Source organism: Sus scrofa, chromosome 8, assembly GCF_054392235.1.
Source record: "Sus scrofa isolate SSC_HxYL_T2T_F1_AM1 chromosome 8, Sscrofa_HxYL_maternal_Yorkshire_Landrace_v2.0, whole genome shotgun sequence".
NCBI classification, from domain to species: Eukaryota; Metazoa; Chordata; class Mammalia; order Artiodactyla; family Suidae; genus Sus; species Sus scrofa.
The window spans coordinates 116,849,964-116,864,581 of NC_139390.1; the positions used below are offsets into that span (position 1 = coordinate 116,849,964).

General features: G+C 38.1%; 2 protein-coding genes across 15 annotated transcripts in view; one reads left to right on the forward strand and one right to left on the reverse strand.

Annotated features, from left to right (window-relative positions):
- Positions 1 to 361: 361 nt before the first annotated feature.
- Positions 362 to 9,289, forward strand: TIFA (TRAF interacting protein with forkhead associated domain). 4 transcript variants are annotated; one of them, XM_084973185.1, is made up of 3 exons: positions 362 to 806; positions 1,261 to 1,462; positions 6,800 to 9,289. In XM_084973185.1, exons 2-3 carry the CDS (start codon positions 1,433 to 1,435, stop codon positions 7,376 to 7,378), a joined length of 609 nt encoding a protein of 202 aa, XP_084829311.1. In that variant the 5' UTR covers positions 362 to 806; positions 1,261 to 1,432; the 3' UTR covers positions 7,379 to 9,289. The 4 variants fall into 4 exon arrangements, with proteins under 4 accessions (XP_084829311.1, XP_084829312.1, XP_013834401.1 ...); XM_084973186.1 differs by lacking the exon at positions 1,261 to 1,462 and having other exon boundaries at positions 362 to 817; positions 6,800 to 8,042; XM_013978947.3 differs by lacking the exon at positions 1,261 to 1,462 and having other exon boundaries at positions 601 to 806; positions 6,800 to 8,042.
- Positions 8,051 to 14,618, reverse strand: part of AP1AR (adaptor related protein complex 1 associated regulatory protein) — a 34,954-nt gene continuing 28,386 nt past the window's right edge. For 5 of the 11 annotated variants that reach the window (XR_014813161.1, XM_084973182.1, XM_084973180.1 and 2 more), the window contains 3 exons: positions 14,345 to 14,418; positions 13,336 to 13,464; positions 9,274 to 11,119 (listed from right to left, as the gene is read on the reverse strand). Coding sequence is in view for 9 of the 11 variants with exons in the window: in XM_084973182.1 (XP_084829308.1) it covers positions 10,854 to 11,119; positions 13,336 to 13,464; positions 14,345 to 14,418 (469 nt within the window). In the remaining 2 variants the exon portion in view is untranslated. Of the gene's footprint in view, positions 8,403 to 9,273; positions 11,120 to 13,335; positions 13,465 to 14,344; positions 14,419 to 14,618 lie in introns of those variants that run through there. The other 6 variants (XR_014813162.1, XM_084973181.1, XM_084973179.1 and 3 more) reach the window with 2 other exon arrangements.

Genomic DNA, 14,618 nt, shown 5'->3' on the forward strand with positions numbered 1-14,618 from the left:
GAGGATTAGATAAGAATAATGTGTGCCACGCACATGGCTTGCTTGGTAGGTTAATTCAACTCCGCACTTCTCCTCACCCTGGTCCCAGGCTAACCCTTGCAGTGTGTGATGTGGGGAAGTCTGAATGTCAAAGTGATTCCCTTCCCTTTGCAAAATCCAGCTCGCAAGTCGCACCCTCTTTGGAGGGGCCCTTGTTTTGGGTGGTGGGGGTGGGGGCGCGTGGGGCCCCGGTGGGTTTACCGCGCATCGCACCCGGTCTGGAGGCTGGGCTTCTAGTCTGAAAGGGCGGCCGCGGACGTGACCATCTGGCGGGAAAGGGGCGGGGGCCGGGCGGAGTCTGAAAACGGCACTTTCGGTCTTCATAAGGGCTCGGAGGAGGGGGTGCGCTCGGCCGGCCAGTGGAAGGAGTTGCCGCGCGCGCGAGAGGGTCTGGACCCCGCAGTCTCCCGGGCGCCCGCTGGGTTGCGTCTGCGCCCCTCTTTCCCCGCTCGGCCCTGTCCCCCCGCTTGGGCTCACACCTGCTTCCCCCACCTCCACCTCAGAAGCCACGGCTCAGCCCGCCGGCAACTTGCGGTCCGTAGTCCAGTGCGGACACGAGGCGGTGAGCCGTGTCCATCCCGGATCCGAGGGCCTCCGCCAGATCAAGTCCCTTAACCTCGTGCCGAGCCCGGGAAAGCGAAGAGGAAATTTACGGACTCTAGGACCCCAAGGTACCTGCCAGGAGGGACTCCGCCAGATCACGTCCCATAACCTCGTGCCGAGCCCGGGAAAGCGAAGAGGAAATTTACGGACTCTGGGACCCCAAGGTACCTGCCAGGTGGAGGTCTGAGGGGTGAAGTGGGGCCTGTGTCTTTTCTGTTTATCACGGGAGAGGGAACCATTGTCTAGGAGTCTTCCGGGCCGTTGTGTAGAAAGTCATCACCTGCTCCTCTTGCAGGCTCAGCTACCGGCAGACGCTCTAGCAATTTACTGCGAGCTCCCAGCTTCCCAAAATAGATGTTTATAAATGGAGCGGGGGAACTATTGGAGATGGGGTGTGTTTTCCTTGTACTTTTCTGTGCTTTGCAAAGGTTTTGTTTTGTTTTGTTTTCCTAACCAGTAAAAAGAATTCCATTTAAGAAGCGTAGGTCATAGAGGGGTTGCGTGTAGACCTGCCTTCTTTGCTTCAGCCGGCTAGTTTAGGAAAATAACGCCATCCCTTGCTTTCTGAGACTTTCTCCAGCTTTCAGATTTAACGGGGGAATTTCCCAAATCTTCTAGAGCCAGAATCCGCACTGAGCCTCGCAGCGGAAGCCCGCGCAGCCACAGGGAATCGGTCTCTGCCTTTTGACTAGTTATTGGCCAATCAGGCAGAGTTGGAGAAAGGAGACATCTTCCCTGAAAAAAACCCCTGAGCTTTCCTAAGGGTTTCCTCCGGCTCCTTGTAGTTTTCATGACTCCTTTAGCGAGACCTGTAACTTCAGTAAGTATGAATTCTGCTGAATAGTTGCGTTCATGCATCTCTTTAAAGCCACGCTGCGGATGATGATCTGGTGACAGGGGTAGGGGTTGGGTTGTCGGGATCGCTGTCTTTTGCTTTGCTTCCAAGTTTCTCTTCCTTTCCTATTCTGTTCCCTTCCAGTGCCAGCAGAAGTTATTGTCGTTCATTTGTTGACACAGATATTACAGTAAGTCAGACATCATCTCAGTGTTTTACAACTTTTTGGTGTCAGAGATCATGATTTTCCATTTTGGGGATAATCTCCAACTCCATTTAGTTTCATAAAAATCAGAGTTTGATTTTGTAAAGAAAATATTTGTTAGATGTCTGAAGAGCTATTAGATGGCCTGAAATTGCAAAGGTACAGAGCATGCAGTGAAAAGTCTCTTGTCCACCCCCAACCCATTTCCCTCTGCAGAAGTAACCCTTACCGCTACATAAGCTCATTGTTCTTGTTTCTTTGATAACTTTAGCCAAACATTTGAAAAAGCTGCTTTTGAGCACCTACACACTAGTGACTTTTAATTTATTTTTTGCCTTTTGCCTTTTTAGGGCCGCACCTGCGGCATATGGAGGTTCCCAGGCTAGGGGTCCAGTCCCAGCTACAGCTGCCACCTATTCCAGAGCCACAGCAACACCAGATCGGAGCTGTGTCTGCGAACTACAACCACAGCTCAGGGCAACGCCACTGAGCAAGGCCAGGGATTGAACCCACAACCTCATGGTTCCTAGTTGGATTCGTTTCCGCTGAGCCAGGATAGGAACTCCGTGTTTGTTTTTTGTTGTCACTAGTAACTTTTAAAATAAAGATCCACCAATTTTATTATTTTATTTATTTATTTTTTTAATTTTGTTAGTTTCTGACTTTTCTGTTTTCCTACTGTCCACTCTGAAAATGTCAGAGATTTAGGCCACTTTGTAGAGGGAACTTGCAGCTCTGGAGATTAGTGAATAGGTTAGTTTCTAAGTTCCTCGAAGTCAGAGACCATAATTTACTCGACTTCAGGGCTAACAACCTACCAGAATTATTAGTGACATACAGCATCCACACACCCAGGTTTAAGAATAACTGGTAACTTGTGGGAACCTGGTGCTTCATAGATTCTTGCTCTTATAGAGGAGGCAGAAATAGTGTATTTTCATCCCCAACACTAGATGCTAGCTTGGTGTCTTGCTGGTTCTAGTGCACACACCTCTGTGGACCTCTTCTCTACAGGTTATCTGCTATAGTTTGTGAAGTAACTGGTAATAGGAAGTAATGTTTGTAGTGGGCAAGAGAGAGGGTGCATTTCTGTTCTGTTTGAATCCTGCCTTGGACACTGGCTCTGTGAGCTGGACTACTTAGCTAAACCCTCTGAGACTCATCTCCCTCATCTGTGAAGTGGTGATTCTTAGGATTGTTTTGAAAATTAGATAAGACAATATGTATAAAAGTCTAGCACGGTGCCTGGCGCATGAAAGCATACAGTAAGTAATAGCCTTTCTTACTGTCAGGCTTGCTAATTGTTTCATACTGGAGGTGAGTGCACTTGATGGCTCAGTGTTAGGTAACTTACAAGAAGGGTTTGATTCCTTGCTCATATTACAAGTCTTTTATGGCTCTGTCTTTGGCCCTTCCCTCCAGGACCCATGCTGAGCTGCTCCTTTTGGGGACTGCTGATGTGGGACAGAAAGAACAAAGGCACATATACCCACACAGTGGTTTTTAAGACTTATGCTTGGAAATAAGCTTCCGTGTAACTTCCATTCACATTTCATTGATACGGTTGTTAGTGGAGTGGGAAAAACCCATTAAAGGGGCAGAGCCAATAGACGTAGGCCTGGTAATGAGGGGCAGCAGTACTGGACAGTAATATAGTCTACCTCCATGTTTGTTGGAGGGTCACAATTGTGAACCCAGAGATTCATCAAATGCTGAGAATTGATTCAGCCCAAGACACTCATAGCCACTGGTTTACAAATCAGAATGCAAATTTTTTCCTTTGCGGTGGATAATACATCTCCCTGGGTTCTAGGCAAAATTTTCTTGAGGGTGGGTTTGCTAAAAAAGACTGAATTCTAAGCTACTAGAACAAAAGTAGTGTTAGCAAAAGACAACATCCAGAATACACCATGTTTTAAAACTCAGCTCTCCTTTTGGAAATGTCGTCTGAAGTCCAGGAATGAATTAGGGTGATAGCAGTGTATCCTAGACAAGGCAGAGATCATGACAGATTCTTGCTCTTTCTTTTTAGGCGCTGTATGTCTTAACAGCTATTTCCTTATCAACCACTAATTGCATCATCTGATGATTTGTTGTACTTATTTTCTTTTAAACTGTCCGCTTCTTGAATAATGACTTATTATCATAATTAAAGTATCTGCAAATCACAGTGTAGGATAGATTAACCAATTTTACCCATTGTATGTTAATTCTTGCTGCCTTTTGGGTTATTATTATTATTTCTTTTTGCCACCCCTGCACCTACCAGGCCAGGGATCAGATCCCAGCCACAGCCTAGAACTAAGCTGCAGCTGTGGCAACACCAGATCCTTAACCCACTGTGCCAGGACAGGGATTGAACCCTCATGCTAGTGCTTTCAAGATACTGCTGATCCCGTTGCATCACAGCAGGGGCTCCTGTCTTTGGTTTTAATTTTTACCACATTTGCCCCAAGATTTTGACTGTTCCTCTCTTTTTCTGCTTATACCTGGACATTTTTTGTCTGCCTGGGTAAGGCAATCTGATATAATAATGTCCGAAAAGAATCTGTTGCGGAAGTAATTTTTTTCTTTTTATGGCCACACTTGTAGCACATGGAAGTTCCTGGGCTAGGGGTTGAATCAGAGCTGCAGCTGCCAGCCTCCACCACAGCCACACCAGATCTGAGCTGCAGGAATGCTGGGTCCTTAACCCACTGAGTGAGGCCAGGGATCAAACGCACATACTCATAGACACCATGTTGGGTTCTTAACCCACTGAGCCACAATGGGAACTCCAAACAGAATGCCTTATTTTATTTTTATTGGCCATGCCCACGACATGTGGGAAGTTCCCCAGGCCAGGGATTGAACCCGTACTGCAACAGTGACAACAATGGATCCTTAACCACTAGGCCAGAAGAGAACTATGAAAGTAAATTTAAAATTAAAGATATATTTCCAAGTCAGTAAAAAAGAAATTTTGCTGAGTTATGTCATTTGTTGAGTAACTGAATAAATTGAGTTGATTTTTAGCAGCACAACTTTTCAAAACAGAAGAAAAGATTGTATTTTAAAAGTAAATAGCAAGCATAGAAAGAAAAGGAAAACATTCTTTTCCTTTATAACCAGTATAATTTTGATACTAATATCTAATATAGATGGCAAACAAAAAACAGTAAAACTACCAATCTTCACTTAAGGCTATTGCTCCTCAAACTCCACTATAAATACTATACAGTATTTAAGGAATGCAGGGAGCACTCAGCAACATCTAAATTTTGGTATAATTTACCATCACACTAGATTAAAGGCATTATATACAGCTGCTCAAGATTGAGGTGTATTTATATATAGATATGGAAAAAAATCATCCATTTGTATTAATTGAAAAATGCAAGGTCTAGAACTAAAGACAGTATGTTCTTTATTTGTGTAAGGAATTTTTTTTTCTCTGTGTGTAGAAATGTCTACCTTTGAGCACATAGTTAAGCTTCTGTAAAGAAGACTTCAGTGAGGATAAAAGCAACTTTTCCAGTGGCTGACTTGAGAAGAGTCAAAAAAGGATTAGGGTGGAGGGAAGATAAGTTAAAAAAGATCCTTTCTTAACGTTTGAATTTTAAAATAATGTGCATGTAATTACTTTAAAATAAATTCATTTTGAAGTTCCTGTAGTGGCACAGCGGAAATGGATTTGACTGGTATCCATGAGGATGCAGGTTCAATCCCTGGCCTTGCTCAGTGGATGGGGGATCCGTCATTGCCCTGAGCTATGGTGTAGGTCACAGATGTGGTTGGGATCCCACATTGCTGTGGCTGCGGTGTAGGCCAGTGGCTACAGCTCTGATTTGATCTCTAGCCTGGGAATTTCCATACGTCATAGGTGTGGCCCTAAAAAAAGAAAAATTTCATTTTAAGGTGGGAGTTTTGTGTCAAATTAACTTCTCATATATTTTAGTAATTGTTTTTTCTGTCCTGTTTTACCACTTAAAGTTCTCCACTGATTATTAAAGGCACATAGAGTGAGGTGGAGGTGGAGGGCACCATGGGGTCATACATGCTAGAGGGTTGTGGTTCATAGCAGTTGGATTGTGCTGTTTGTGGTTAATGATGGTTTGTTTGTCCAGTCATTAGGAACCAATGACAAAAATAAATAATTCTGGAACAAGTACAGGCTATGATATTTAGAACTACCTTGTGGAGATTTTTTAAAAAATAAAAAGTATGGGAGTTCCCGTGGTGGCACAGTGGTTAACAAGTCCGACTAGGAATCATGAGGTTGCGGGTTCGATCCCTGGCCTTGCTCAGTGGGTTAAGGATCTGGCGTTGCCGTGAGCTGTGGTGTAGGTTACAGACATGGCTCTGATCCTGTGTTGCTGGCCCATGGCTACAGCTGCGATTAGACCCCTAGCCTGGAAGCCTCCATATGCCGTGGGAACGGCCCTAGAATAGGCAAAAAGACAAAAAAAAAAAAAAGTATGTAATGTCTACATTTTAAAATTATAGAATAAAGTAAACTTTTAAAGCATTTACTATTTTAACCCTTTTATCTGCTAGAAATCTAAGGATATAAAGGATAAATGTTGCAATTATTTGAGTATAATTTTTAAATGTCTTTAATCAGACATTCTGTAATTCATAATACATCAAATTATAATTAAGTTAATAAACTGTAGGGTTTCTTTATTTGTATATCCTCTAAGAATATTCAAGCCAAAAGGATTTTTTATTGCTAATTCTTTTTATTATTTATTTATTTATGTATTTTTGAATTCTCTTTTTAAAGTATAGCTGTCATTTTTTTTGCCCGGGCCAGAGTCACTCTATTTAAATGAGAAAGGAATGGAAGTTTCTCTATGCTCCCCTCAAATCACTTTATCAGTAATCATTCCTTGTTATTGTCCAGATTATATCAAATTAGAAATGAAAAATAGAAAGGAAAAAGTCACACACCAGTTTCTTATGGGGGCTTGGTATAAGATTTCGTGAATCTCCTAGTTCATTGAAAGGATTCTAGTTGTTGTTTTCTGAAGTCTAAGTGTTAATCACCTATGAGTATTTTCATGAAAATATTAGACTCAAAGATCTCAGTGCCTGACATATGGAACTGAACTAATGTGCTGATTTGATTGTTGCAGGCAGGTCTGATTCTGGTGCACATCATGTCCAGTTTTGAAGATGCTGACACAGAAGAGACATTAACTTGTCTCCAGATGACTGTTTACCATCCAGGCCACCAGCAAAATGGAATATTCCAATCAAGAAGGTTTTTTAGCCGAGAGAAACTCCCTTCCAGCGAAGTGGTAAAATTTGGCCGAAATTCCATCTGTCAGTATACCTTTCAGGACAAACATGCTTCTCGAGTTCAGTTTTCTCTGCACCTATTTAAAAAGTTTGATAGCTCAGTTCTCTCTTTTGAGATTAAAAATATGAGTAAGAAGACCAGTCTGATTGTGGACAACCAGGAATTGGGCTACCTAAATAAAATGGACCTGCCCCCTAAGTGCATGGTTAGGTTTGGTGACTATCAGTTCCTGATAGAGAAGGAAGATGGAGAGTCATTAGAATTCTTTGAGATTCAGTTTATTTTATCTACAAGATCGCTCTTGCAAGAAAACAACTGGCTACCACAGAAGCCCATACCTGAGTGTGGCAACTATTTATCCTGTTCCACCCAAGGCAATTCTCCTATAGAAATGGGTGAAAATGAATGGTGACCACAGAGGGCTAAGAGAATCATGAAGGACCAACTCTGTAGACACTCTACAGACAATCCACTTATTAAAAGAGTTTCTGAGTGCGGTATATTACTGTCATTTGCTGTGTTGCCAACTTTGAGATCTGGTGTTATGTGAAGTCTGTAAATTGCGTTAGTCATTGATTTAGTCACCTGCTGCATTGCTGGATATATGAAGAAATTACTATAATTGTGTATCTGTGAGCATTAATGTATGAAAAGCAACCTTCATGATGAAGGAATAGTGTTCTCAAAATAAGGTTATTTTCTTTTTATGCCCAATTTTGGTCCCATGTTTTATACTGCTTCACTTTGATTTATAAGTTACCATCTCTTGGTTTGGTCATATTATTTCACAGCAGCCATTTGTTCCTAGGTCAAGGTTACAAGCATGTTATTACAGGTGAGGTAACTTGTTGTTACTTGTCATACCAGAGTACTGGAACAAAAAGCATAATGTGTTTTGGTGTCTGTGTGTCATTGTGGTTTTATAGTAAGACTTCTTTGTGCAATAATACCTTAATTTTTGTTTTTTTCTCTATAGAATTAGTGTTTATTCCCAAGAATAGTTTTCCTTTTCTATATTCAGCATCTAAAACCAATACTTTAAACATTGTTAATAAACTATGATGTTAAATTTAAAATTTTCATATTTCTTACCAGTTTTTTATTGTACTACATATTTTTAAATTCCATGAATTCAAATTTGAATAGATCCATGTACACAATAGAGTCAAAGTTTAATTCTCTAACCATTTTCTCTGAAACTCTTTCAGAGGTTGTGGCTGGATTCAGAAACATCCACTGATGCCCTTGAGACACATTCTTCATTTGTTCTTCACTCCACATGGTGGCATAAGTTGTACATGTTATTGATCAGCCAAAGAAAACCTTATTTCTCAATTCCAGTGCAAGGGGAGGCTCAGCTTGAGTCAGGTGCCCACCCTTCCCCCAGTCAGCTCTCCGCAATGAATGTTAAATGATGGCTGCTGAACTCGGTGACCCTGTGGATAGGATAAAGCATTTTCTCAAAAGAATGGCCACAGTGGAGTGGGACTGAGGGCAAACAAAACATTGGTGTTTGATACAAAGCACCACGGCTGAGTTGTGAACCTTTCAATTCACCTCTTTCGGACTCATCTGTGCCATGAAATTGATTTGGGGTGGAGGTGGGGCTCTTTAAGTAGATGCATGTATTAATTGGTGCTAGTGTTAGTCATAGTTTTTCTCTCTCTAGCTCTCTCACTTTTTTTTTTTTTTTTTTTTTTACGCCACACTTGTGGCCAGAGGAAGTTCCTGGGCCAGGGATTAATCCCTGCTGCACAGCAGCGACCGGAGCCATTGCAGTGACAACACTGGATCCTTAACCTGCTCTGCCACAAGATAACTCCCTAGTCAGTCTCTTCTTGACCCTGCGACCTGGTGACAAGGGGGTGCTTTCCAATGGTGGAATCTCATATGCCATATGACCATATCCTAGGAGATTGTGTCCCTACTATCTACTGCACTGACTTAGCTAAAGAAGCATTACTTTTAGGCACTAACATGAGGGTAGTATTTGTTTTAATATGCTTTGAAGAAAGATTGGCTATAATCTTACTACCAGGAGATAACAATTATTAATATTTTTTGTGTTATGTATTTGGTAGCTGCTTCCATGTTATCTCATGGCTCTTTTTACTTTTTCAGTTCTGACACTTATTTCCTTATAATGACTGTTATCCAAGCAACCATTTTCAAGTGTAGTTTCAACCTGCTTTACTAATTCTGTTCTTTTTGTCTTCACAGCAGATTTTAAAAAATAATCATTTTATAAGTCAGGAGTCAAAATTATTGCATGTTTGTGGAATAAAACTAGTAACAAATAACTTACTATTTTTAAATGTAAAAATGTGTTTATTCACAATCTTTGAGAACCATTCCTTCAAAAAGTTCTTTATGAACAAAATGCCAAGAAAAATTACAATAGTAGCTTATGCCAAACCAAAAATATACATCTGATGTATATAAACTTTAAAAAGCATAACACAGGCAATGTGAATATAGATTCTTTAAAATATTTCCAATGACATAGCTACAACTTAAATTAAGATAGACATAAATAACAGCGTTACCTAATATATTTACATATTTAAAGTGTCATTTATTTCTATCAGATAAAAAAGGAGACAAAACTACAGATGTCATTGCCTAGCAATTCAAATATTGAAAGGGCCACATGATTTTTTTTTTTTAAAGTACAGCAAAAACTTTAACTTACTATTTATATCTGGACCTTCCTATATTTTTGAGAACATGCACTAGAAAAAGAAAAACACTAAGGAAAAATGGAAAAAGTTTGCTTGCTAAAATCATATTCAATCCTCAGCAAAATCAAGACAAGCAATTAGGGAGTGTCTTATATCCTTGGCCTTTTAGGTTGATACATAAACTTTAGAGGAAAGATAATTGTGTATCATAAAATGCAATTACATATATTGAGTTACTTAATTATATCCCATTAAAGTACCTCGTTTTACAAGGCAAAGGAAAGCTTAATAAAATCAATGGATCCTTTCATACCAGAATGGATTTTATTTTTATATACTTTAAAATACCCGTATTACATATTTTAGGTTTTCCTTCCTTAATAAATCGTGCACAGAGCATATGTTCTGTGTGAAATCTTTCCAAGGCCATTCATTGGAAATATAGAATTTTTAAAAATGACACCTAGAAATTTAACATATCAGTTAACTTAAAGTCCATATTCATTTATAATGGCATGTAAAAGGATGTGAAAAACCTAAGTATATATATTTTCTTAAATATTAAACTTCTGGTTACCAACTTTAAGAGTCCAAACTTTGAAAGCTTATTTTAACATAACATACCCTTTTTCAGAGTCAGCATTATTATACCAGGATATGCAGTAAGTGTAGAAAGAAACTGGTATTGCAGCTTTCCTTAGGATCATCTACTCAAATTAATTGTGCTTACTATTAGATAATAAAATTTAAATAAGTCATAGGAATAAATAATGCTGGAAAAGGGAACACTGTGCTAAATTTGAATCTGGCAGTCCTTCTTCATGCTCCCTTCACATCTGCTGAGAAGTAACACAAAATGCCTTGGTATTTCCACAGCTACTGAAAGAGGGCTAAGAAAGCATTCAAAGTGAAATAAAACTATTTTAAAAAGTGAAAATCTACAAATAGTAAATAGTGCTATAAAGAAAAGAGTGTAATAACATGACAGAAACATTGTTTTTGAAAAGCAGAAGGCAGATGATGAAATTGCACTTAATTCTGAAGCAATTCAGATACAGCCTATCATTTCTATTCCTTTCTAAGAAGCATTTACAACACGGTTTCTTACCTCCCCCCTTACAAAAAGGCTCAGCACAACTATTTATACATTCTAGTTGGTTTTTAACATTTGGTGATAACTGATAAACAAGTTCGTACAATTTTACCCTATCGTTTTTGTTGATCTGTGTCATATTGCTTTAGGCCAGAATCAGACAGTTCTAACACAGGATTTACAAATCCCGAATACTCGGAATTGCCATTATCATCCATTTCGGCACTAACAAAGTCATTTTCCCACTCCAGCCCATTGGAATCATCAGAGGCTGACGTAGGATTACTTCCAGTCTTCTTGCTGCTGTACTTAAGTGCTGCCCGGAGAATGTCTTCCTCTGTTTTGGACCGTTCTCTCATGGGTAGCATTCTATTCATTCCTATTATTTGGGCAGAATCATTAGAAATCTCAGTGAAGATTAAAAAACTATGTTAAAAAGACTTAAATATCAGACTTGACTTGTGAATTAACTTTGAGCCAGTCCTATGTAGGTCTTTTTAAGGGAAATGTAAGGACCTAATCTGAGAGTGAATATTACTCATCAAAGGACAGTTTTGATGCAACACTGATCATCTAATAAGGTGAAATTTCTAAAGAGCCATAAATAAAGCAGAATGGATGGCAGACTTCAACTGCTAGTAGTCTTCTATGGCCAAATCAGAGTGTCTGCCAAAGTCCTTTCTACCTAGATGACAACTTCATTTCCCAGAGATAATACCTCTAATGACAACAATACAATATATGTATTTCTAGCACTTACTAGGTTCTAGTTAACACTGTTTGCACTTGACAGATATTAACTGATATGATGCTCAACAGCTCTATGAAATTATAGGACTAAAGATATAGTAAAGTACTACCACTATCCCCCATCCTGCAGTTGAGGAAACAAGAGCAGAAAGAGGAAGAAATCTGCCCAAGGTCACACAGCTCTAGCTAACATAACAGAGTAGAGACAGAGATGTTTCTAGGGAAAACTGTTCTAGATCTAATAAAAGAAGTTAGTAAAGTGAAAGTGTCAAAAACCTTGGAAGAAAAAGACTTCATTTTGGCAGGAGGGAGGATAGAAAAGAAATGTGAATTTGCAAGTGCAGAATCAACACTAGTAACAATTAAAATCTAGGAAAAGAGATTATAAGAGAATATCCCTACACACACTGAATAATTTTGTTTTCTGAGCTTAAAGAATCAGATCCTACAATAATAATGGAAAGTTAAATCTATCACTGTTGTCTATTACTCCCCCAAAATTGCAAACTCAATCTAGCAAAGCAAGTCATCCTTATACATGCAATAAAAATATGAGCTGGATACTGATACAGTTTTATGGATCTGTATTTAATTGAATAAAACACTGTAAAGGAAGCTGGATTGTACATTACATGGTTTCTAATGGGCTCTGTCCTCTACTGAGTCTAGTTTAAAAATTCTGTTATAATGACCTGAATAATAACCTAAAAAGTCATGTTAGGTACAAATCTGATTAACGTACAGCAAGGATGACCGAATCAGAAATTAAAAGACCTAAAAAGCTTTAGATCAAATTGAACCAGATGCTAAAATAAAAATAAATTTTAAAATCTGCTGATTGGGCTCAAAACAATAACAAAACTATAGAATTGGGGAACAGTGTTTAGCCAAGAAGACTTAAGTAAATTAATGCAACTTTGGTCAAGTTATTCAAGTCCTCTGTGTATTAGTTTCTTTGTTGATAAAACAAATGGCTTAACTAGAGGATATGTAAGGCCTATTCCATCACAAATTCTATGAAATATTTAATGCTTACTATTTTTCTTAAAGTCCTATATTCTATAATCAGTTCTTCCCTTTTAGATTACTTAGTTCTTAAAACGAAAATAAAGACTTGGGCCTTATTCAATGAAAAAGCCTTAAAAAAAAATCCATATTTAAGCCAAAATTTGAGTACATGCCATGGGTGCCACACTGTTGTACTGGGTATTTTTATATAAATTTTACTTAATCCCCATAATATTTAAAATCTCACTTGTTTCAAATATTTATTGACTGCCTATTACATGCCAAGAAGCATTTTTAGATCCCCAGTATATAACAGTGACTCTTTAAAGTAAGTTTATAGTCCCTTTTTATGATGAACAAACTGCAGCTTAGAGAGATTAAGAAACCTATCTAAAGTACTATAGCTAGAAAAACATACCAGCTAAAATCAAACTCATGTCTGTAATGGTTTTTGTATTACCAAAAAAACTAACAAATCACTTATTTATTATGAACCTTTATATATGAACCAAAAGTTAATTAAATTTTGAAGTTAGGTTGCCCACAAGGGGGCAGTAATTCTTCTTGAGTAAAATGGGTTGGATTACAAAAATCTCAAAATGATAAATAACATTTTTTTCTAAATCTCAAGAAACATTAAGAATTAAGCAACTTTCTAAACAATTTATCAACAAATAGAAATCACTAATACAGTAAGAGTCTAAGAAATTTTTTACACTGATTTTTCAAGGTCTTGCATTCATGTCAGTTCAAATAAGGTAAAATATAAGGTAGATTTCTATAAATTAACATAAATTAAAATAAAAATTTTGGGGTAAAACTGTGAATATAAAATACCTTCTTCATCTTCCCATTCTAGATCTAAAGATGTACTGTCATCATTTCCACTAGTTGATTTAGTTTTGGTCATTAAATCACAACTGCTTTCTGTATTTGGTGTCAAAACTGTGGCATCTGATGAGAGTCCTAGAATGCACATCAAATACAATTAAATGTGGTCATCTATACTCCTTAACTACAACCATTTATTTTGAAATAATTATCTCCTTTCAAATAGTCCTACTCCTTTTACCATCATAAGAAACAATTTTGATATCATTATATCAGCATGTTTCTGTTACAAACAGTATAAAGGGCTTTTTCTCCTTTCTTGGTACTTTTTTTCTCAAATTTAAATTAATTATGAACTCTTCAAATATGATGAACTCTAAGTAATATTTTAACAGTTAATTACAAAAAGAGGCAAAAACAAATAAAAAAATGATAAATGAAAAGCAGTCTATATTTTCAAAAGGAACCACTATTATGTTCACATTCCTGGGGAGCATAGGAGTTCTGACTTTTGAAACTTGGGGAAACAATTTTAATTTTATAAATCAATTTGTAATAAGTAAGATAAGTACACTTTCCTGTACTTACCCCACTCTTCTGGGAGGAGAAGAGGTAAGATCAGAGTAGAAATGGAAAAAGGAATGCTTGACTCCCTATACAGAACTATAGAAACAGCCTGAGATTTTTCTTTGCTCTCTTTTTAAAAGAAGGAAAGTGAGGAGTTCCCTGGTGGCTCAGCAGGTTAAGGATCTGGTGTTGCCACTGCTGCCACTCAGGTCACCATGTGGCGTGGGTTTGATCCCCACCCTGGGAACCTCTGCTGCCATGGGCATGGCCAAAAATAAAAAATAAAAAAAGGAAAGAGAAAATTGTACAATTAAGGACAAGTTAACTGACCTATCTGGGCAACACAAACTGAAGAGTGAAGTTCTAGAAAACCAGAGCGAGGATCTCTATCTGTTTAATGTGGCATAAAGTAACCTTAAAATATATGCAGATATTTTAAGAGACTTACTACTACTTCGGAAAACTTCATATTGTGACTTTATATTTCTCAAACAAGATTCAAAGTCATCTTCTGGTCCTGAACTGTAATAAAAGTGAATTTTAAAAAATATATTCATAATAGATACAACATAATGCATGCTTAAGTTAATAGTGGCACTTTGAAGATCTATCCCACACCAATTCATAATTACTGTAAAATTAAAATAACCTAATCAAACAGGTCTTAATCTTCTCAATGCCAGCAATAAACTGAAAATTAAGATTTTGGTTAATGTGGAAGT